Genomic DNA, 24,070 nt, shown 5'->3' with positions numbered 1-24,070 from the left:
CTGCGATGGGCTGAACCAGGGCCTAAGTAAATTATACAAGAAAATTCAGTCATTACTGCAGGTTTAAAATCATATTACATAGTTTTGTATTATGAATACCTGTTGTTAAAGTCTTCCCCATAAAATATCAAAGCGCCAAAAAGCATATACAAGTGAAATAAAAAACACTATTAGGACCTATTTATTTGACAAATCACCCTGCAGTCAAATGAGGATTTTCAGCGTATCCTGCATGAAAAGAAGCTGCAATTCCTTTACAAACATTTTTGCAGCACACGACTGGTAATGACAGTAAAATCTTGTATCTTGTCAATATCTTGGATTTGATTATTATTGCATATATCAAAAAAGCAGCTTCTATCTTTTAACAGGTTTGTTTTTTTTGAATGAAACAAATTAACTTGAACATTATAAACTATTGTTTTCCATCTGTGAAAAGCACAAACTGGTGATCTATATGTAAATAAACTATGACATGAATGTAAACTTTAAAAGTAATAATACTATTTTTGCATGAAATCTGACAAAGAGATGTACTGGTTCTCACAGAAAACTATGGAAATATTTCATCTAGGGATTGTTAGTACAATAGATGGAACACTGTTTTCTTTTGAAGTAAACAAGCTTTTGCTAAAACAGAATTTTTCTTGCTTTGTAGAATTTACCAAAATGAAAGCTGGAAGCTTGGATGCTTTAGAACTAATGCTACCCAAGCACTAGTGAGATTCAATCTGCAATCTTATATATGTTTGCCTGGGAGTAAGCCCTGCTGAAAATAAGTGGAGCAGTTTTATGTAGAATTAGAAATTTGGCCTGATAATGGCCCAAATGACGTCTGCACACAATGAATCAGGGTTAGATATGTTAGGAAAAATCCCCCCTCCCGCCACTGAACTAGAATGCCTACTCTTTCTGCTGCTACTGGGGAGTTTTTCCTGACTACTGTTTTCCTCATAAGAGTTTCTATGCCACAAAAGTATTTATGTGAAATCTGTCTCTTTGTCCTTAAGAGTACACTGATTGACAGGGACAAAGGAATGAATGTCTTATGAATTTGCCCATCAAAGTCTCCCCCCACCCCCGCCCTTAATACCACTATGGCAGGAGGTGTTGTAAGTTAAATGATTGAGCTCTATTTTCAAACCAAAATGAGGTCAAATTGCCAACTGCCTTGTTCATTTCATCTCCTTTGGCTTGAATGTGTAGCAGAATGGGCTGGTGTTTTAACTCCAAAAATGCCAGAAGAGGCATTATAGAGGCATATGTAGTAGGCATGGTGGTAGGGTGGCCAGGTAATGGTGACTGGTGGGGTTACACACTACTACAACACTCATTCCACTCTAGGCAAGGCACTACACCCATGAACTTTGATCTTAAAAGGACTGCACTAAGTGCAATGAAAGCTCCCAAAATAGCTATAACCACCTTTTTAAAAAGCAAAAGAAAAGCGGGACAGCAGTTAGAAAAAGATGGAAGTAAATGGCTGGGGAGATTTACCTGAAATCTTGCAAATACTGTAAAGTGAATAAGCAAATGGCTTTTACTATAGAGAAAATGACTAGTGTGGAAGCATGTACTTATCAGTGCAGGTTAATGAGAACCACCACCTCCATACCACCAAAGTACTGATCTAGTATTGATAGCTTGATGAACTGAAATGGAGAGGCAGCATTGCTGAGTGGGGCGCTGAGCATATTCATTCTGCTTTCCTGTTTATAGCAGCATCCCTAAGTTCTGTAGAAGTAGTCAATGCTTCTTTTTTTATTTTAAAAAAATGAGGTTCTGATGCTTACATTGATAAAAAGTGCTGCCATGGACAACCAAAAAAGAGGTGATGGTACTCTGTACCAGAGAGTACAGAGAGAGAGTACAAAATTATTGCAAGTAGTGAAACTAAGTAGACCAATAGCAGCTCCTGCCAAAATCCTATCTTAAGTTCCAAAAGTTATCCTGGTGTGGGGGAAGCAGATAATCACTGAAGGTTGCTCCAATATCCAATAACACTAAATTAGCCAGAAAGCGCTGTACTAAATACAAATTCACTAAGATGGCAGTCTCTGTAAGCAAAAGGTGGCTGCATGTTTAGGCATCAGCAATCACTAGGAAAGTAAAGACTAAGTACCTGAACTCAAGTATGCAATTCTGCTTTGTGTGTGTGAGCGTGTGTATGTGTTTTAAGGCCAACAGCTTCAATAACTTGCAAAAAGCCAATTTGGACCTCTGTAGTAAGATGTACATATTTATTTCAATGGGATTTGCTTACAAGTAGGTTTTGGGCTTCTTAAAAAGTAGGGGCAGGGGGAGGTTAATTAGCATTACTTAGGTTGCAATCCTGTGCACTTACCTGGAAGTATTCCATAGGATTGCACTGTTAAGACTGTGAACCTGATAGATGATGAAGTTAAGCAATAAATAGTCTGTTTTAAGGGTGTCCAGTTGTAAGGGATAACAGAATTATTGTAACTTTAGCACTTTTGAAAAAAAAAGAGAGAAAGACAGTAATTTAAGCAAGTGTAGCTTTCCTTGATGCTGCATGATGAGTTGCATCTGCCAAAAATGTAAATCCCAGCAGCCATGGGGAATCGGTAGCTGTCCAGATGTTAGCTAATGCCTACCTGACCATTGGTTGCGCTTGTTGGGTCTTCTGGGAGTTGGGAGACAAACAAACTATGGAGGGCCTACATTTTCCCCATCCCTGTGTTAAAATGTGCAGGAGCTCAGCACTCTTTCACATTTGGTCACACTAAAGGACTTGCAGCAAAAGCAGTTCATAATCAGGGAAGAAAACAAAGAAACAAAAAAGACCCCAACAAACACCAGCCACAATTGTTCCCAATTAGGATTTTTCTGTGAGACAACAGCACTTCTGTAAAAACCTTACCCTATCTATCATACCACAATAGAACAACATGCCTGCATTCAAATAAGAGTAAAACATTGCAAGTCAAACAGCCATTTCCCCTAAATATACTGCTTATTCTATTTTCAACTAAAGAAAAATGAAGAGATTAAAATGCAAGGACTTATTTGTTTAAGAACAATTGTAATTAAATATTCTATCCTCCCTAGTTTTGGTATATCCGCATGTATACCTAAAATACAAAGAAGCAAATGTGGGATTTTTGTTTTGTAAAGAACTGAAAGACTGTCAGGTTTCTCAAATTTGTTAATATTCCTCTTGACTGACAAATAAAATATTTTATACAAAAATTGTTTTATTCTAGTATTTTGTCTGTGTGGTCAGTAACTAGTCATTCAGAAACGAGTGCCTATACCTATACTATATTATGCTTGTTTTCTTTTCTTTTTTTTAACAACCAAAGAAATACTGCATTCTGAGGTCCATTTCAGAAATCTATGCTTTCTGACTTCAATGTCTTTGCAGATAAAGAGGAACCTGTCTGCAGTCGCTTGAATTTATTCTCGTTATAAAACTGGCAGTAACAACAGAAGAAAATGTATGAGCTTGTCTAACATGAATAGATGGGAATGTATAGTATTTTTTCAGACCATGTGTTTAAAAGAATAAAGTCAATAGAATTATTCAGCTTATTTTCCCACTCTGTGTATTAATGTAGTCTTCAACTGATCCCCTTTTTATATATTTCCCCCCTCATGGTTTAACACAAACGGACAAGAGGCTCACTATTTTCAGTTGTTCAAAGTCAAAGCAGCCTTGTATGCTGTAACTTTAGCAGAGCAAGAGAAACAGATGCCCAAACAGGTGTGGGAGCACTCAAGGACTCAGAGAGGAAACTTCACGCAAAATCTATCACCGCTATATATAATTCAATTTTATTAGGTGTGCTTCATGCTGGTGGATCCTGTTCCATAAATTGAGAGTTAACTTTGGAACTCTCACATTGCACTGCTCTTCTAGGGCTTCCCCATCTTAGAAAACAGGTAGCGAATTGCATGTTTGAACACTTCCTCTGTAACAACAAACAACAACAGCTGTCTGTGGGATGCCCTGATTTGCACAAGAACCAGGGGGGGGGGCAGGAGATGGAGGAGAATTCCAACATGCAATATCTCACATGGATTCTGAAGTAGTACCATTCCAAGAGCTTGGGACCTCATGACTCATAATCACAGAGACAAGGAAATATCATACATCTAATAATACCATTGGTCTGTTTAGCTGAGAACTCTCTATAACTGGCAATGGGTCTCCATGGTTTCAGATAAGGGTCTTTCTAAGCCCCACCTGAAGTGGCTAAGGATGGAGTCTGTGACCTTCTGTATGCACCATAAATTCTCCATCTATTTAGCTATAGCATCTTCCCCTGAAGGAATTCAATTAAGAACAATTGTATGCCAGCCCTAGTATCTTTATAGAGTCACTAGTTTGAATACTGGAAAGATGTCATTTCCTCATCATGTCAGGATTACCAAATTTGAAACACATAGAGGAATTATTGTCAACACCAGTTCACAGTGCCACCTACTGAACAACAACATTGCTGTGCATATACATATGTGTGTGTGCATGCACACACCCCCACACACCCTCAGCTTAATTCAACATACAATTCACATTTCACATTTTAATTATTGTTTAGGTTTCCCCCTCAAAACTCAGCTTAGTATTTCATGCCAGTTTGGTGTTTGCAAATAGCAAACATACTGCTTTCATCAACACCTATTCACATAGCGTTTGATAGATCGTATGTACTCAAAAACACTGCCTCTATTCAAAACCTCATTACAACTTCTGCGTCAATTAATCTGTCAGCAAAATCACAATAAAAAGTAAAGGTTTGCCTATGTTGTTCCAAATTGGTCAGCACTACTAATCAAGACTATGCTATTATATTACTCCCTTAATCACACTCCCTTAATCATATGATAATTTCTGTGCAGACTAGCTTGATATTGGGAATGTACTGCTGCTAGTCTGAGGTTCTTTTGCCAGTGCAATACCATATTTACTAAAGTCTAATGCGGCATCAAATCTAATGTGCACCTCAATTTTCAGAACCTTGAAACCAAAAAATGTATTTGCTGGCAAATGTAAAGGTGCCATCAAATCTAACTTTAATTTTTGCAGCGTAATTTAGCCAAAAAAGGTGAGCATTAGATTTGAGTAAATACGGTATTTGATATTTGGTGGGATGGGCATGTATGTTGCCATGGGCAACCTCCAAGGACTCTGACCCTTCCTGGTTCTTTTATTTGCACAGGACTAATCCTTATTACTGGGTCCCAAGAAATGCCCTTGTGAAGAAACTACTCCTAGGCAAACAGCACCCTTCCTTCCCAAAACAAGCAAAACACACTAAGACAAAACCATACACATCAAACCACACACAGTTGGCCAAGCACAATGCCTGTCCAATAATCTAAAACATAAAGGAAAGGACACACAACCTTACCATGCAGTGACAGTTTTCTTTCTTACCAGACAGTGACAGTTCTCTCTCTTTTAAAAATTATATTTTTCTTCTTTTCAGTGTTTTTCTCTTTTCCATCCCAAATTTAAGACGGTTTGGCTGGGAGGCAAAGCTAACTCTTGCCCTCCACCTGCCCCACCCTCTTCCTTTCCTAATAAATTTGGGAGTCCTCCTAGAGGTATTCTGGGAAGAAGAAAGGAAAATGGCCGAACGGTTGAAAATGCCTCCTACAGGTAAAAACAGAATGGGCTCGAGGCCTGCAGGGGACCCCTGACTTAAAGTATTTATCAACACAGGTGCAGGTATGGATCAGGTCCTGTGACCTGCGTTTTGGTTTGACTCCTTTATTTCTGCCACGCCAGAAGCCTCAGGACCTCCTGGCTCTTTGATCTGCCATTTGTGTTCTCTCAGAATGGGGCTGAATTTGAAACCTGAGGCAGTTCTCAGTAGGGGAAGGGGAATAACCTGAGGCGAGACCGCCGCCTCCTCTCAGTTGCTCAGGCAGTATTTGTATTTATTTAATCCAAATGTTTCATTTTCTTTTTGCTTGGTTGCATGATCTTTTGCCCATAGCACTGCAGGCAGTTCCAGTTAAAGGCATATCCACGCTGAAACAAAAAGTGGGTTTGGACGTAGCTTGCAGCCTGAGGAACCTTGGGAAGTGTAGTTCTGTGAGGGAAGCAGGGCTGCCTGCCTGACAGAAAATAGTCAGCACCTTCAAAAAGTTATTATTCACAGAGTGGGTAGGGAACAGTAGCAAGTAGGTGATTTTTAGGTATGTGTTGCAGAAAGGGTATAAGTGTGGTGCGAAGGAGGTGGTAACATTCAGCAACAAAATACTATCATAACTAGATTTAAACCATCTTAATAGTCATCCCATTTCCCCATAGAACTTCAGGAAGCAGAAACTATAGTCTGAGGGATGGAAATGCTTGGGATCTTTAACCAATAACTCAGTCTTGTTTACTAATCGACAGCTCCCAGGATTCTTTGTGGATTCATGCGAGAGAAAACTGCCAAAGGTTTATATAGTAATTTGAGTGTAGGGTGTTTGGCGCTTGAAATTATATTCTAGCCAATGTTTGTTTTTTGAAGTGTGTATGTGTGTTTAATTTGGTGAGGGGATCTTTGATATTTGGGTTTAGAATTGAACATACTCTCTGGCACACTGAGCTCCAGTGAAAACATTTCTGTTCTGTGGGGCTGACAGCCCCTTTATACAGTGAGGTAATATTGGGTAATACAGGGGTAAATATGGATTTGTTTAATCCTTCAGGGCATAAACCACAGGATCTTAAACAAGTTTCAAGAAAGCCAGCAATCCACCAATAAGACTCTTCCCTTCCCTAAAGGTCATGGTTTTGGTTTTTCCTGGCATCTATGCTTAGATTATATTTTACTTGTCAGAACCTCTTTTCTTAGTATTGCCTCTTACCGCTTTGTAGGCAGCACTGCTGTGAGGAAAAGAAAATAAAGAGGATGGACTGGGTGAAATTGCGTTCCTATTCCCGGAAGAAGCGGGCTCAACAGAATGTCCATTGTGCATCTCCTATCCCAGCTGTGGCAGCATCTGCTGCTGTAGGTGCAAGGAATGCTAAAGCCAAAGGGAGTCGGCTGCGCCTAGATCTGCTTTCTGGACCTCGGCAGGAACCTCACGTCAGAAGTAATTGTTCATGCAACTACCTTGTCCTTCCCCATCACATCCCTGTTTGTCTGGATTAATTACAATATTTATTGTGTCTTTGCGTAGTGGCACAAAGGCCCTAACTACTCTACTATGTACTGTCTAAAAATATGTAGGGGTGAGAATATATTCTTAATGTAGTCACTTTATGTACTCTTAATGTAGTCACTCTTAATGGAAACACTTTATTGGTGAAATTGGTAGTGGGGAAGAGGGTGAGGTGTTTGTGAATGAGTTGGGGGCTTATCTCACCTGCTATGTCTTGATGAGTATTGTAGAAAGCTGCTTGGCCTGCTAAATGCATTACATGGGACTCACAGAGATGGGGCTCATTGCTTTCCTTAGCTTGGTTTGTATTCATAGTTTTTGTCACAGTTGCTCAGACCCTGACAACACTGAGCTCATTAGTCCAGCATGTGCTCCTTCCGCAACACTGAATGTTAACAGTGAACTCGGTCCTGATGTCAATCTTTGCCATCCCAGCTAAAAATCAGCAGCTGCAAATACAAATCAACTGTCCCCAGGGCACACAAGGATGAATCCTACCCTTTGAGCCACCTCACAGTGGAATCCTGTCTTAGGATGCAAGCACCATTGAACCTAGTGAAACTTACTTCTCAGTAAACAGGCATAAGATTGGGTCTTGAGCCAGTTGCTGTTTTGCTTTTTCCAAGGTTCTCACTGTTTTTGAAAGCAACACTCCTATCACCTGGTGTTTTTCCAAGCTGTTGAATCCCCACCCTCTCAGGCCACTTTCTAAATTTATGGTGCTTTCTGGGGCTCCTCTGCTCAGCGCCATTCTCTTACAGTAGGCAAAGACTCCTGTACACTACTGAGTATTCACATATGGTCTGCTGCTGCATGCTAGGATTTGTGGGGTGATGTAGTGTGCCCCAAACTGACATTAGAAGTCTCGTGGAGCAGCCCTATGTCTACTCAGAAGTAGGTTTGTAGCATTGTGCTGAAACACCTGCATTGGCTGCCCATGTGCTCCCAGACCAGGTTCAGGTTCAATGTGAGCCCAGGATACCGTAATGATGCCCTTAACCCTTATATACCAGCTCAGTCACTGAGATAATCTGGAGAAGTACTGCTGGTTGTCCCCCATATTTCAGAAGCCTGATTGACTTCAACTAGAATTTAGGCATTTAGGATACCTGGTTCCATTCTGTGAACTCTTCCAGCCTAGATTATTCAGGCATCCTCACAGTTAATTTTCAGACATCTCTTGAAGATCTTTTTATGCCAGAAGGCCTATGCAGCTACTTAAACTTTTCAAGATGAGCCACCCATTTTGTGATTATCTTATATTTTTATAGTATATGTTTTATTGTACATGCATATTTTGTTGATGCTTTATGTGAGGGAGTTTTCTATAAATATTATACATAGCATACATACGGTCTTTATGCAAACAGAGCACTGATGTTGCCATTCAAGAGTGGTGGTTCATCCAAGTCTCCTCTTTTGGAAATTTTTGGTGGTATTCACAATTATTTTCCCCATACCGGCAATGGTTATAAACAGCCATTTTTATAAATTGTGTGTGGGTGCCACTGACAACAACACCTGTTCTCATCTGTTGCCAAAATAATTTGCCCCTCTTGAAATGCAAAGAGCAGGTGGTAAATCTGAATATAGTTATGCACACTTAAGTCAGTGGTGGACTTTGGTCTTTCAGATTTCAGTGTCGCCTTGTGGGCGGCCAAAATTCAGCACCCCCCTTCCTCTCACCACCTGTTTGGCTCAATTCAGTACATCATAGTTGTGGTTCCCCCTATTGCGGTAGAACCAGTCATGCTGCCCTAAATCCACCTCTGCTTAAATCCTGTTGTTCCCAGAGGGATTTGCAGATTATTCTCAAACATTTTTGAAGTGAAGTGTTGCTTCATTGTGATATATCCCTCAGTCACATGACAAAAAGATCCTTGTTTGGGGGAGGAGGAGAAAGACTATGTATGGCTGCAGTCTTACCATATGGAGTATTTACCTGTGTGAAGAATAGGTGGAAATGTAACCTGTTGATGATTATTCTACCCAGTGTTTTTTTTCTGGGGGGACGCAGGGGTACGCATACCCATAAACATTTTGTGAATCTAGGTTTGGCCTCATTGAGGGGCAGTATTTCAATATGAGTAGGAAAATGAGAGTACCCCTAAACATTTTTTAAAAGAAAAAAAAGCACTGATTCTACCTCAACAGCTCTTAAAACTGCGCAGCAAAAGTCTTTGATCCAGATAGGCTTGGTTTACCAAGTGCATTAAATTGGACTGTCAGTAGGGGGAGCTTTTTGCCTTCTGATATTGTACTAAGTCTTGAGAGTATCAAGGGGATGGCCTTAATTTCTTTTTTAAAGAATCTGATAGCAAAACCTGATGAAAATTAAAAGGTGCAAAGGAGTTGTTCCTGCAAATCTCTGGAGAATGAGAGTTTAACAGGTGTCTTGATTTCACAGTTGTACCAGGACCTTCCTTTTGAGAGCAGTAATTCCATTCTAGTGGTTTTCTTTTGCTCATTCTTTGTTGACTTGCTAGAGTTGTGTTGTCCTTAGCTGATACACAAACAAAACAAATGTGGCGTAATCTACTGACCTTGAAGAGAATATGTTCAGGGTGAGTTAACTTGCTTTTTAATGCACCCAACTGTATGTGCATATGTCTTTGCTTTGTTTGCATGCCAAACTATGGTGTATCAGGGCTGTGCAGACTCCTGAAGAGAATCTCACAGCTGCCTTACTTCCCCCAAGTCATTTTACTCCTGTACTGTGATGAGTTTGGATTGGCTTAGCATGTCATACAAACCTAGGCTCACGGGTAAGCTCTTTCCTCGTTTACCATGAGCTGCAGCCAAGAACAAACCATGTAGTTACTGTGACATATGAACTAGACCTGCATATATTCCCATACATGCTAGGGAGCCTCACCAATTGCAGAGTGAGGAATGGCAGGCCAGCCCAGGCAAACTGTTTAATGGAGCACCCCCTTCCAATAAATGATCCCGCAGTGAGGTTTAACAGAAGGGTAATAGGCCCTTCACCCAGTGTTTTCAACCTGCTGGGTGAAGTGCTTGCCGCCCTCCATTAAATGCAGTTGCAGCAGGGAAGGGTGTTTCACCAAGCAGTTTAGCAAGAGGCTCTTTGAAGGCCCTCTCCATTAAACCTCTCTTCAGGCATGTTTGGTAATCTGATGGGTAGATGGGAGCTTGCATCCAGCGCACCATCTCCTTCAACCCTTGCCCCCAAGGTTTGAAAGCCCCGTGGGTCACTTGAAGTCCCAACAATCAGGGCTTCAAAGGGAAACATTGTCTGGTGTCACTATGATGTCAGGTGGGCAGCATGGAGGGGGATGGACAGACTATGGGGTTTATGGGTGAAGTTTAAAGAATGGGTAGTTGGCTAGGGGGTTGGTGAGCAGAGTGAGCATGGGCAGAACCCCTTGTGTGTGTAAGTGTGTGTGTATGTATCTATGGAAATGTAGGTTGAGTGGTTAATATACACTCAAAGAAAATGTGCACATAATCCATGAAGAAGAAACTGTGTACATTCCCTGTTCAATATAAATAATCTCAAACAGTCATGGAGGAATGTGCATATCTCGGTTTGAATTTTGTACATACTCGGGCCACCAGAAATAATTACATTGAAGCCCTTCACTCAGCACCTGTATACAAATTGGGTGAATGCCAAACAACTGTGACGTCTTAACATAAAGAAATGATTCTTACTCTCTCTTTACATCAAAACAAATCCTTTGGGTAATGTAGGACTTTAGGTTAATATAAGTTTATACAGTTTATACAATATTTGTTCTGTTGGATCATAATCCTGTGTTTGGCTAAGCATTCACTTTTTTATCCCTGTAGGACAAATTGGAAATGCCATTACAAAAGCATTGCCCGAAATTCAAGAAGCCTCTGGGGTGACCCAGATGGACTGCCTTTCAGTGGAACAAAGGTATGTTATAACAACCATTCCAGTTATTCTATTATTGGATCTGGGGAAAGGTCTTGGGCACTTGAGGCCCCAATTGAGTCCCCATAGATGTTGTTGGACTACAAATCCCATCAACTCTGACAATTGGCTATGCTGATGGGTTGGAGTCCAACAACTTCTGGAAAGCACCAAGTTCCACACCACCAGTCTAGAAACTGTCAATATGATGATGCAGTTCAGCTTTAATTGTATTTATAGGCGTTATGGCCAGGACAGGAAGGACTTACCTTGTTTTGGGCAACATCCCCAGAGCGATAATAATGCCAATTTCTGTTGTTAGTTGATTTAAGTTCAAATTAAGAGAAGTCATTCTTCTCAGAAATTCCAGATATCAGAGTTGGTTTGAAATTGCCTATGAAAAATACAGACCCGTAATTGTGCTGTATTCCCCCCCCCCCATAGCACTGAATTAAATGAAAATGAAAACAGAAACATGGAGGTGAATAAAAGTATCAATAAAATGGGCACTGCTGTATTAAAGGTATGTATTTAATTGTTAAGCCTCTTAAATCCCAACAAATCTATGTACTACTAGTAGGGTAAAAACGAAAGACTGCTGCACCTTCAGAGTCCAGCCAATCAAAATACATATACAGTATTTTGTATGCAGCCAGTGGTGTGTCATGGAGCTGGTTTGCACATCACACTAAGCCAAAATCGCAATTAAGCCATGCTAGCTCCTAGGCAGCATGGTAAGTGGTCCGGGATGATGGGAGTTATAATTCAAAATATATGGAAAGCACCAGGTTGTTTCTGTATGTATTCTGTGGTTCTGACTTTAAAGTGGGGGCAAATCCATCTCTCTGAGGTACGTGGAAATATCAGGGTTTGCAGTAGTCACCAGCATAATTAGTGTACCAGCCTCTCTGATTGCCGGGAGAATTTCAGTGTGGAGGAATATTAGAAGTCATACTGTTTCAAGTGGTTGGTGTGGAACAGATGAATTGTCATAAAGACCTATGAATATTGTCCAGGCAAGTTCATGGTTATGCTCTATTCACATTGACTTGGATAGTGGCTGGAAATGTGCATCAATCACAATGAAATTTATACAAGTTGACAATACCACTATAGAGGTTCAGTGCCCAGGAAATAACCACCATATGGGTTCAGCTTTAAATTATTCTCTCTGTCATGTTAGTCTCCACACAGAACCTCTGATCTTAACAGAGACTGTGCTTGGAAGAAATTCTGGGGCTTTGTGGTGAATGAGAAATTCTCCCATTCTGCTTGATGACCTTCTGCAGAGGAACAATTTGCATAATTTAAAATTGCTTCCATGTGGCCATTGATAATACATTTCAAATCCAAGAGTTGCTCTGATCAAGGTTAAGGAATATTTTGTTAATGACAAAACTGTGCAGAACTGTTTCTTTCTGAGAAATTATTTTCATGAATTTTGTATGGTCATAAGGGAAATCGCAGTTTTATCTACGTCATACCTTGTCATCTGCATCTTTCACTGTTGTTCTTAGGATTCTTTGCATTTAAGCTCTGCAAGTAAAGAGAGTGTGAGATACAGTGAAACTACATCAGGTGAGTATGCTTAAGCATACTGGATCAGGAACTGTATTCTTCTAAATATTATTCCAAGTTCCCTAATGTGACTAGTCCTCATGTTAATATTTTAGTTCCCCCAACCCAACTCTGTGGCCAGTGCTGAAGCTTTCCTCAGGAGCAATTCATATCACTAGTGTTTCTTGTTCAGCCTTCTACATAAGAAGAAGACAGGCAGAAAAAAAATGAATTATTGGGTGAACAAGAGTGAATAACCTTTGGCCCTTCAGATGTTGCTGAATTACAACTCCCATAATCCCATAATCCCTGAGCACTTGGACTGCTGGCAGTTGTAGTTCAGCAACCTCTGGAGGGCCACAGGTTCTTCACCTCTGATCTAGAAATACCAGTGGGTGTTCTAGATAGCTTTGCTGAATGCTTGGGCTTCAAGTTGGTGCTAGCAGCATTAGTTTAGGTCATGTACTTGGTTATGTATTATAACTAGAGATTTGCAGACCTTTAAAAAAAACACAGAAAAACGTTTTTCCAGTTTTTTCCTATTTCCGAAAAATTGGAGGAAAGGTTCTTCCCCCCACTATTTTTTCTTTTTTTGGGGGGGAGGAATTCCAGGCCTTCACATCACTAATTATAACAGACTTCTAAAAATTCAAGTAGATTCTGAGCACCAGTCTGTAGACCAGGATATAACTTTTAATGCCTTGCAGATCTGTATAGCTCAAATATGTGGATAATAACTTAATATTCATTCCCATCAACAATCCTTTTAATTGACTGCTCACAGTGGCTGATGGCACCTAAGTCCTAGTCTTATTTCCACCCTAATCATATTGTGCACTTTGGGTCATTTGGTCCACTGCCCATCTGATGAAGAAAAGGGATCGCCAGTTACTTTGTTGAAATCCTCAATATTCTTATGAAAAATTGTTAATATATTATAAACCTGTTCTGTTCAGTTTAATTAACCATTTTAAACCATGGCACTACATAGAAGTGGTGCTGTTTATCATTTCCAGGATACCTACGGTATTTCTTTTATATAGAATAAATATATTACTGCTTATGATGGAAGCTGAACATTGCATGTATACTGAAACAAGTGCAGAGGTTTGAGTATTGGACTAGGAGACTATGGTTCAAATGCGCTTTCAGCCATGAAACTCACTGGGTTACTTTGGCCCAGTTGCCATCTTTCAATCAAACCTCCCTCACAGGGTTATTGTGAGGGTAAAAGAGGGATGGAAAGAATCATGTGGATGTATGTCACCTGGAGCTCCTTAAAGGAAATTTAGGACATGTAACGTAATACAAAATGAAAACTAATCCAATTGAACCTATTACTGTTGCTCTTCTCCATCTTTCTCTCACGTGGCCTGCCTTCTGTTCTTCTGTTCGCAGGACTATATTGTATAACCTATTGCAACATACAGTCTTAACTGAATCACATTAAACGCATACATATATCTAATGTTTTTCCTAGTTCAGCTCTCCACTGGAGATGTGTATTTTTTTTTTCAAACTGAAGCCCAGATCTTAACATTTGTATGCATTTATAGGTGCCCAGCATATCAAGGGTACCTGAATGAGCACTTTCAGACTGAGTAGTGTCCTGATCTCATTTTGCCTTTATTTCCAGGAATGACTTTACCCACAGGTGTTTCACATTTTCTGCTGCAGTGTTTGGATGAAGAGTCTTCTCTGTGCTCTAATACAGAATCTAGTGATGGAGCAAGTACTTATTCATCACCTGAGATATTCAGAGATGAAAACACATTAGGTATGCATGCTTATGCTCTACATGTGGGAGTGACCGTTTGAGAAAAGCATATGTGCACGCATCTATATTTTTTAGTTGCAGAATGTAGGGCAGAAATTGGGAACCTGTAGCCCTCCAGATGTTGCTTTCTTTTCAGCCCCAGCAAGCACGGCCAGTAGTCAGGGATCATAGTATCTTAGAATTTGTAGAGTTTGAAGGGATCACGAGGGTCATCTAGTCCAGCCCCCTGCAATGCAGGAATATTTTGCCCAACATGGGGCTCAAACCCATGACCCTGAGATTAAGAGACTCATGATCTACTGACTCAGCTATCCCAGAGAGGAAAAACATTTGGAGAGCAATTGACTCCCCATCCCTGCTGTAAGGCCTGACTACGCTACATTTTTATTTGATTAATCAAGTCCATCATATAGTCAAGTGGGGAAAACTTTGCTAATTGATTGTTGCCAAATGCCTCTTAATTTGGTCAGAGAATGACCATTTAATCCAAGGCTAGAGTTCAGAGTGTCCTTGGCAATTCTTGACCTATACTACATTTTTTTGATTGGCTTAACCCCAGCAATGGGCAATCAACCATGCATTGATTGCTAAACAAGTGCTTCAAATTACATTCTCAATAATTTTTTGTAGGGAGGGGATCTAAAGTCTTTACACTTTATGCCATAACAAGCCAACTGAAATCTGTGGAGGTTCTTCAAGAGTGATCAGCTTACAAATGCAATCAGCTTACAAGCATTTCAGAAAGATGGTATCAACCATATTGTGTTATGTGTTTTAGAAAAAAGCAGCAGTGGTTCAGAAGAATGCCCTGGGCACAGGAATTCAACCCTCTTGGATACCAGCAAAGCCATCAACATAGACAAGATGCCACATCTGCCAAATCTTTCACAGATACTGGGTAACCTTGAACATGTTACATAAGTGTTTGGTTGCCAGCTTGAGTTTAAACCTTTCTTTGATGCAGAGGGCAGCAAATATGGGTGTTGGGAACTTGAGTTGGTGCTTCCACACTCCAAGTGGCAGAGCTGGATGTCTGGAAATAAAGCAGCTTGATGATGAGACCATGGGAAGACTAAAGTGGTTTGAAGAGGAAAGATTAAGCATCCTAGACACGACTGGTCAAGCTACAGGGTGGGGCCAATTCATATATCCTTTTCTTCAGTCCGTCTCCTGTGTCAAACCAGCATCTATTCAGGACTGCCCCAGCTGCCCAGCAACTTACTATAACAACTTCATGGTTAGCTCCAGCACCTATTTTTCTTGAAAAAAAGCACTCGGAACAAATGTCAGTTCGTTTTTCTGTGAATTGACGTTTGTTCCAGTTCAGGGCTAAACAGCTGATTTTCCCAGGGAAAGCAAGGGGCAAGCGAAAATCCTCTTGGACCCATGCTTTGAAAGCACAGGGCAAGCAGAAAAGCTCAGACCTGTGCTTTCTGGGCATGGGACAAGCAGAGGTGTGGATGAGTCCTGTGTTCTGCTGTATTGCTCTAGCTTACCTTGATCACACTCTTCACATTTGATCTCTTCTAGAAACCACTTTAGGAAAAAAAGACCAGAGCATTACAAGGTAATATCTAAGCAAAATATTGTTACATGCCACCCCAGTCTCCGAGCGGTGTGAGATTCCAGGGGTTCCAGGTGCTTGTCCAGGGATTGTGTTTCTAAAGAAATGAGCCACAGCGGAGACTGTGATGTCTTTAGGATATACGGTTTATTTACACATACTTTATATACAACCTGAGTCTGTGATGGGGAGGTTCTTTCCCCTCCCATGGCCATAGTCTTGGATGCCAGCAAAAATCAGCCATCACCCTCTGGTCAGCTTGCTATGTTTAACAGACTGCCACTTTTCTCTCGGGCTTGCTGACACAGCCGGCAACTATTTTTTCTCCAACCGACGTCATCCCCAACTGCAATCCTAAAAACAACTGCTCTCCTTCCAATTCTAAAACTCCACTTCAAAGGCTTTTGTCTCTCTAGCCAATTATGAGTTGAGAGAGGGGGCCGGGTATCTGGCACCCAGGAATTATAAGCAGGGTCCAGGAATTAGAAAGGGAATTCAGGCACCCCACAAACGCATAACAATATTTTTTTGTGACTGCTCTTTTTTTAGAGACAGTATATATGCAACTGCTTGGAGTAATGACTCTGATTGTGGCAACTACATAAAGCACTGCTTTAGCCATGGCCATTAAGAAGCAACAGCTGTAGCCAGGGAAATCCCCTCTCACAAAGAGAACACATTGGTGGAGCATCCCATTATGGCAAAATTGAAGATATTAATTGGTCTGTTGACGCATTAGCCAGTGTATTTTCACTAGATTTGAAGTGATATTAGCCAATTAGGAAAGAAATCACTTGGATCTTAATCGAAATTTTGTGAGCAGCTAAGCATATAACTACTTTCTTACTTCAGTCTTTTTTTTTATTTTTTACTGTGGCAGGCTATCAAAGCAGAAATCACGTTCTGAATTGACAGATGTTTCAGCTGTAGTTGCAGGTAAATAATGTTATTTAAAACAAACAAGTTGCAAGTTATGTGACGCGACTAGCAGATTTGTTTTTGCTGTGTGATTTTAAAATAACAAGTTCAGGCCACAGGGCCTGTGTATAATGATGGCCCTGAAAGGTTGCCCCTCTTTGCCTGGCTTGGTGGCCCTCCTGGCATTGAAATTCCCTTAGCTCAAACAGCTGCAGAGCCGAATAAGAGGTGAACATGGAAGCCAGCACTAAAGCAGAATGAGGGAAGTAAACATGCCATTGCCTCTTTCTCCTCAGTCAGGCAATTAGAACGCTGCAAGGCATGGCAGGAACACTGACTGCAAACAGGGAAAATGCTGGCGGTTTTTTAAAATGAAACGGCAAAATACTGTGGCTCCTCCTGGCTGCAGACTGCACCCCAGTCCTTCCTGGTTACCATGGCAACTGTGTTTGTGGACTCTTGAAAAGTGATTCATCCAGAGTAGCTCACCCCCACCCCATTTTCATACTTGCAGACACACATACCATTTAAGAATCTCTTTCCACTAAAAAAAAGGGAAAGAAAGAGAAAATTGAGTGAAAAGGACAAGCTACATAGTGTTAAGGGGTGGTTAAAAGCTCAGAAATTGAGGCCGAATGAATGGCTCTGCAGATCAGCCAGTAAATGACTGCAGATCAGCCCATGACCCCCAGACTGCAGCACAAAATTGAGACAGAGAAGTAGCTGGACCAATTTGCACAGTCAAATTGAAGAATTATTTTTCTTCCTGTTTTCTCAGGGAAACAAGTGTGCAAAATTTTGCCTGCAAAGGAAAAGACACCTGAATTGCAATCTTTTGGAGCCTCCTTATTGCCTCAAAAACAAACAAAAAAGGTGACGAGTTTAATGTTCATAGGTTGCCATTTGTGAATTGGGATAGTGGTGTGGTGGACAACTAACTGTAGTGACACAACAATGGAAAGATAGCTCGGTAGAGTATGAGACACTTAATCTCAGAGCCATAGGCCATGTTGGGGAGAAGATGCCTGCATTGTAGGGGGTTGGACTACATGACCCACATGGTCCCTTCCAACTCTACAATTCTATAATTTTATCCATCCTAGCTATAGATAAATCTGGACAGAAGTGTGATAATAATCTTCAGTTGACTTTAGTCCTTTCATTCATTTTTTAAAAAAATCCAGTAAGGGGTCATCATGGGTTTACTGGGGATGGGGCTATAGTCCTGGCACACTACCTGGCCCCATCTTTAGATGAGCATTCTGTTACCCTGGATCAGTCACCCTGACCAAGGGGCAGGAGCTCAAGCAGTAATCACATGACGGCACCTTAGTGCCAGTGATGAGTGAAGGGGGCTGCACTTGATGCTACAACTTCAGAATAGGTCATGCTATGATGGCGCAGTGGGATTGTTAACCCTTCCCCTGCTTGCTGACTCTGCTCTCACAGTTCTTCCCTGGTCCTCCCCACGCACTTTATGGGGCAGCTTTCTGTGTTCCATTGTAAATTGAATTATTTGGGTGGGTAATGATTAAGCACCTCTTGTTTTCTTTCTTTTGAAGTTGGATTTCAAGTTGACCTCGTGGAAATCATTGGAACATCCAATTATAAAATAGCAGAATTAAAGTTGTCCCTTTAACCTGTCTTAAATAGCCACCCAAATAAAAATGTTCTGGTAACTTAGGCTCTAAATTTGGTAAACCTTTGGAGAAGGAAGCTGCTATACCTGAGGCATCCTCAAAAGAAACTTACTGGGCCCTAGTGGTACAAATTCAGTTTTTTCATATATTATAGAAAGGTGCTCTCGGCTTATCTTTCAACTAATCTTTTTACATAATATGAAACCACTTCCCATCTAGAATCTCTAGTCAGTGGCTATTACTTGTTCTTCTAAGTGGGTGTGGTTATCTTTTCTTCTGTGTAACTCCTTAAATAGTTGACAGTGTGAGCTCAGTGAAGGCCAAAGTAGAGGGGCAAACCACTCCCTTGCAGAATTTTCCTTTTACAAATATGTTTGTGTGTGTGTGTGGTCTTGATCAAAATAAAGGGTGGCTTCTGTTCATGATGAAAGGAAAGCTATTTGTTAAAAGAAAAAACTGTGCAAAGACAAGCTTCATAGCAGATATCTAGATTGCTCCTCACATTGCCCTTTTGTCCTCACACTGAGATTTTGGAATTGGGAATTGTTAGTGTTCTTGTGCTAAGATCATTTGGAACAAATGTCATGTTTTTAGTGAACATAAAATGGGTCAAGCACTCTATTGGCTGGCCGTCTTCCAGGGACTGTCATGTGATCCTATAGTCCTAATGAAGTATAGTGCAGCGACTAAAACCTTGATCTCATCTCTCCTCTGCCATGAGATTACTAGTTGGCAAGCTGCTATCTCTTTCTACCTCCCCTGCAACATGAGGATAATAAGTGAGAATTTCATCATGCTATTGTTCATAAGAATTACTGAGATGTATACAAAGCGCTTCAATTGCTCAAAATGCTGTCTAAAACACTTTTAAGTACGTCCCTTACAAGTGTTGATGATACTACTATACAATTCTTCATGTTTCTGTAGACTAAAGATCAGCAACCTAGGAAAATGAAGTGCACAAAAAGAGTACTGTTTTCCTCATCCTCATCCTCATCCTCATCCTCTCCTTATGTATTGGGTCCAGCCAAATTTTGCGGAATTGCAGCTGAAACCTTAGGCTCTGCACAGCCAGGTACTGGCATGGTAAGTTGTTTTCAACTGCTAAGCTTTAAGGGGAGTGCTGCACTTGGGGGTTAGAGAGCTGCTGCAAGGCTAAGAGATGCAGAAACTATACTGAATGGTGGGTGCTATGGGAAATTACAACGCAAAAGCTGGCAAAAGACAAAAGTGGCACTAGTTAAACTAGGTGTCGGGAGACCTGGGGCTTTGGGATGTTGTTGGACCCCAGCTCCCATCGTCTCTAACTATTGGACACACTGACTAGGGCTGATGGGAGGCTGGGTCATGTTAAACAATATGAATGAGCCTTTTGTGGTCTGTGGGCTGAATTGGCTCTTCAAAATTGGGAGTCTCTCCTCCATTTGGCGTGGTTCCACTTAGAGGTGTATTTAGTGTTCAGGAAACAGGAAGTAGTGCTTCAGTTAGCTTTTCCATACTTCCATACTTTTGCCCCCTGGTTTCTAGGCGCAGGTCTGGGCTTTAAAGCTCATTGTCTGAGCACTTCCCACCCACCCACACTTTCCCCAGGAAAACTCTAATGCAGAATCAAAACAAATGGCAATTCGGGTTTTGGGCAAATTGCCATTCGCTCTGATTCAGTGATAAAGAGTGGGGCTTTGCAGGAAAAGAACTGGCGCAAAAATAAAAGTGCTTGGATGGGGGGCATTAAAACACAGACCTATGTCTAGAAACACAGCACAAAAGGAAGTCTGGATGAGCCCAGAGTCTTCTCAGACATGTTCACTTGACATTTTGCTTTCAGAATGAATTCAGAGTATCCTGCGATACAACCAAAGCATTCTGTTTACAGGAAAATCTGGTTATCTGTTTAAAATGGATTTCTCTCTTATAAAGGAATTCAATTTGGAAACTGGATGGGGCTGCAGGTAGATGTTTTATATGAAGGAAATTAAATATTTTAAAATTAACAGCAGAACAGATTGCTCTTCCTATTTGCTTCTGATAAACTTTTATGTCTGTCTATCGGAGAGCAGTTCCAGAGCAGTGAACATAGGAAAGAATAAAGTGCTGTTAACAAGTGCAGCACTTCTACAGACAGAAGATTTAGAGTTTAGCAAAATAAGCTCAAAAAAAATGTAACCATTTGCATTTATTTCCATGTGAATGATACAATGCAATGAAATGTGTTTATATTTAAAACATCAGGGTCTTGGTGTTGTTGTTTTTATCAGTTTAAGGCGGCCATTTTCAAACCAGTTTTGTGGGCCAAAAGCTATATCTCATTTATCTGCAAAATTTCCTGGCTTTTGAAATGTTTCTCAGTACTGTATGTGCTAGTAGCTGTTTTGAAATCTGGGGGCCACTTTAGGCAATACCTTTCCTGTGTAGAAAGTAATCATCATGCAGGAAGAAAAGTACTTGCATTCATATAAATATTGCACATATATAACCGTTGCGGCTTCCAAATATGTGGCAAAATAGATGTCGGTACTGGTGGCCAGAGTGTAGGGGAAAAGCTGTACATCTCCACTTACCTGTTGTTCAAACCACAAACTAATTTCTTTTCTTCCTCTTTACTAATTCATTATTATTATTATTATTATTATTATTATTATTATTATTATTAAACATGCATCTCTTAAGATACACAAAAGGCTTAAAAGAGATAGCGAATGGCTTCGTGGTAGTGTGTGGATTTCACTCTTGGTCTACTCCGTTCAATGTGCCACACTAGCTTTTTTTTAAAGGAAAGAAAAGAAGCACAAACAAACTGTAAGATTGCCTTCATTTGCCTTATCAGTAGTTTAGGTCATCCTGAAGACAGATAAGTACCGTATTTTTTGCTCTATAAGACTCACTTTTTCCCTCCCAAAAAGTAATTGGAAATGTGTGTGCGTCTTATGGAGCGAATGCAGGCTGCGCAGCTTTCCCAGAAGTCAGAACAGCAAGAGGGATTGCTGCTTTCACTGCGCAGCGATCACTTTTGCTGTTCTGGCTTCTGAGATTCAGAATATTTTTTTTCTTGTTTTCCTCCTCCAAAAACTAGGTGCGTCCTGTGGTCTGGTGCGTCTTATAGAGCGAAAAATATGGTATATATTCAGAGATTCTCAAGTATTACACTAAATGTTCCGCTCAATTCAGAAAAGCAGTATGCATGTGTCCTTTTGTCTTTCTTCTGACAAACAACTGCAGTTACCCCCTAGGGCTGTAGTAGTGTGCTGGGAGAGAGAAGCCGAGTGACCTGTGACAGTCACGTACTGACAAAGAGAAGGCTAATTGTCATTCTTCCTCATGACTCAGACAGGCTGTATATGCAAAGTATAGGATGCCAGGAGGGGACTCATTTGAAAGCTTGCTTCACCTTTTATTTGAAGGATCTTAGATCCGTATTAATGAGCGTGCTGTACATTTTTGTTTTGTTTTGATATAGTTGGACTCTTCATCAGTGCATAAAGTCTCACTCGGTGAAGCTTCCTTGCCAAGCACAAGTCGTTCAAATGTAAATTCAAAAGAAGTCATTCCTGCTTCCCTGTCTCCAGAAAGTGTTATTCATCAGGTTATATCTCTATTATATTTTTCCCTTTGCGGCAGTGCTAACCACACATACTTAGGAGAGAGAGAGAGAGAGAGAGAGAGAGAGAGAGAGAGAGAGAGAGAGAGAGAGAGTATACATACTTTTAAATAGACAGGGCAGGAGAACATATCAAATGATTCCAAAACTCAAAATTGCCTATCTATGGTAAGTGAGAATGGGATATTTAAATAGAAGTCATGTTGTGAGGCCTGTCCTAAACCTGTTTGATTATACAAGCTGCTGCCACAAAGAAAGTCCAATGTGGAGCTGCATTAAATATATATATATATATAAAAGCACAAGCAAGAGTGTGCAGTACTTGGCCACATCTTAATTATTTTAAACTTTAAGACAACAAGTACTCCTCCCCACCCACCAATAAGGGATTATGAAGGAAAATTAATCCCTTTGACTTCCATTCAAAAAACCAGCTGGACCAATTTGTCTTCTACTGGGAAAGCTTAATCCACTCCTGGACCCATAAATCTCATCCAAAGGCTAAAATAATAATAATAGATGTGTAAAGAATCTCTAGTACAGTGAATGGGGGAACACAGAGCTTTGTTTTATGCAGTGTCGGTTGGAACCCAAAGTATAGATTCAAGTGGAGAGAGTACAGAGTGTCTCAAAAACAGTTTGAAAAGTACAGATTCAGGGTGAATCGGGGGTGGGGCTTGGGCTGTGTACATCCCTACCTTTTGGCACCATCCATAATGCACTTTTGCTGAAAAAATAGCAGAACCAGGGTTTTTTTTCCACCCAGATCCTGTAGGGGGTGAAAAGAGTATGTTTGTAGTGAACATATTTAGGACACCTTCCTGTTGGCGGAATGTCCTACATAACATGGCTTTTTCCAGATATTAAAATTACAACCATAGTTTAGTGTTATCGTTTATGAGCAGCACCAAGCCTTGAGCTTGTGAACGCCCTTCTCCTTTTCCACAGCCTAAAGGGGACTGGACGCAGGGACATGGGTGGCGCTGTGGTCTAAACCACTGAGCCTAGGGCTTGCCGATCAGAAGGTCGGCGGTTTGAATCCCTGCGACAGGGTGAGCTGAGCTCCTGTTGTTCGGTCCCAGCTCCTGCCATCCTAGCAGTTTGAAAGCACGTCAAAGTGCAAGTAGATAAATAGGTACTGCTCCGGTGGGAAAGGTAAACGGCATTTCCATGTGCTACTCTAGTTTTGCCAGAAGCGGCTTAGTCATGCTGGCTACGTGACCCAGAAAAACTGTCTGTGGACAAACGTTGGCTCCCTCGGCTAGTAAAGCAAGATGAGTGCCGCAACCCCAGAGTCGTCCGTGACTGGACTTAACTGTCAGGGGTCCTTTACCTTTACCTTTAAAGGGGACTGGAAGCTTTTGCTTTTAAACCAATCATAATTCCTCATTATGTTCAAACTTGAGAGTTCTCTGACTAGCATAAATGATGCTTTGTCAGGATCAAATATGATTTACAATCCTGACTTTCTGTCTGTTTTTGAACTCTTGAGTTTCCTGAGTTAAGATGCAAACAAAGGAACTCTGCTTTGCTTAAGTGGAAGCAAATGCTTCCAGGTTCTTCCTCGTGGCCACTCTGGAGGAGAAAAGGGGAGCCCAAAGCTATTGGTTCATAATTCAGTGCTGCATCAAAGCCCAGTCTATGCCTTGTAGGTCGGCCTAAGTTTTGCTCCATTTCTTTCAGTGTCTACGTAACCCTCCAGAAATCTGCTGTATCATTAAAGCTTCACCAGGATCTAGACCACTGAAAGTTCTCCAACACCCACTGAAAAGAAAAAGAGAGTTTCCCCCACCAGGAGCAACTGAAGGTAAAGCAGGACAAGGGGATACAGAATATGTATTTATTGTGAGAACTCCTTACACAAGGAAGAGGTTTGGGGTGGTGGTTGTTGTTGTCAACTGTTGAAGTTCCTATTTTTGACTGAAGGAATCCTTATTTGTAAGTATAGGTCATGCCACAAAACTTCCCTTCTGTTTGAATCTACAAAACAAAT

The 24,070-nt window shown here is 40.8% G+C and overlaps 1 protein-coding gene across 2 annotated transcripts; it reads left to right on the top strand.

Annotated features, from left to right (window-relative positions):
• Nucleotides 1–6,872: 6,872 nt before the first annotated feature.
• MEIKIN (meiotic kinetochore factor) lies at nucleotides 6,873–23,997 on the top strand (the record flags this gene model as incomplete). 2 transcript variants are annotated; one of them, XM_081185628.1, is made up of 12 exons in its annotated part: nucleotides 6,873–7,056; nucleotides 10,939–11,029; nucleotides 11,471–11,549; nucleotides 12,544–12,604; nucleotides 14,220–14,360; nucleotides 15,139–15,258; nucleotides 15,891–15,927; nucleotides 16,805–16,860; nucleotides 17,621–17,715; nucleotides 19,410–19,568; nucleotides 21,937–22,062; nucleotides 23,761–23,997. In XM_081185628.1, 12 exons carry the CDS (start codon nucleotides 6,873–6,875, stop codon nucleotides 23,980–23,982), a joined length of 1,371 nt encoding a protein of 456 aa, XP_081041754.1. In that variant the 3' UTR covers nucleotides 23,983–23,997. The 2 variants fall into 2 exon arrangements, with proteins under 2 accessions (XP_081041754.1, XP_081041755.1); XM_081185629.1 differs by lacking the exon at nucleotides 6,873–7,056 and adding an exon at nucleotides 7,125–9,689.
• Nucleotides 23,998–24,070: the final 73 nt, after the last annotated feature.

The sequence above is a fragment of the Podarcis bocagei genome (assembly GCF_964188305.1).
Source record: "Podarcis bocagei genome assembly, chromosome: 2".
Taxonomy (NCBI): domain Eukaryota; kingdom Metazoa; phylum Chordata; class Lepidosauria; order Squamata; family Lacertidae; genus Podarcis; species Podarcis bocagei.
The sequence above is the reverse complement of the archived record's forward strand: the minus strand, read 5'-3'. Positions and strand labels throughout refer to the sequence as shown.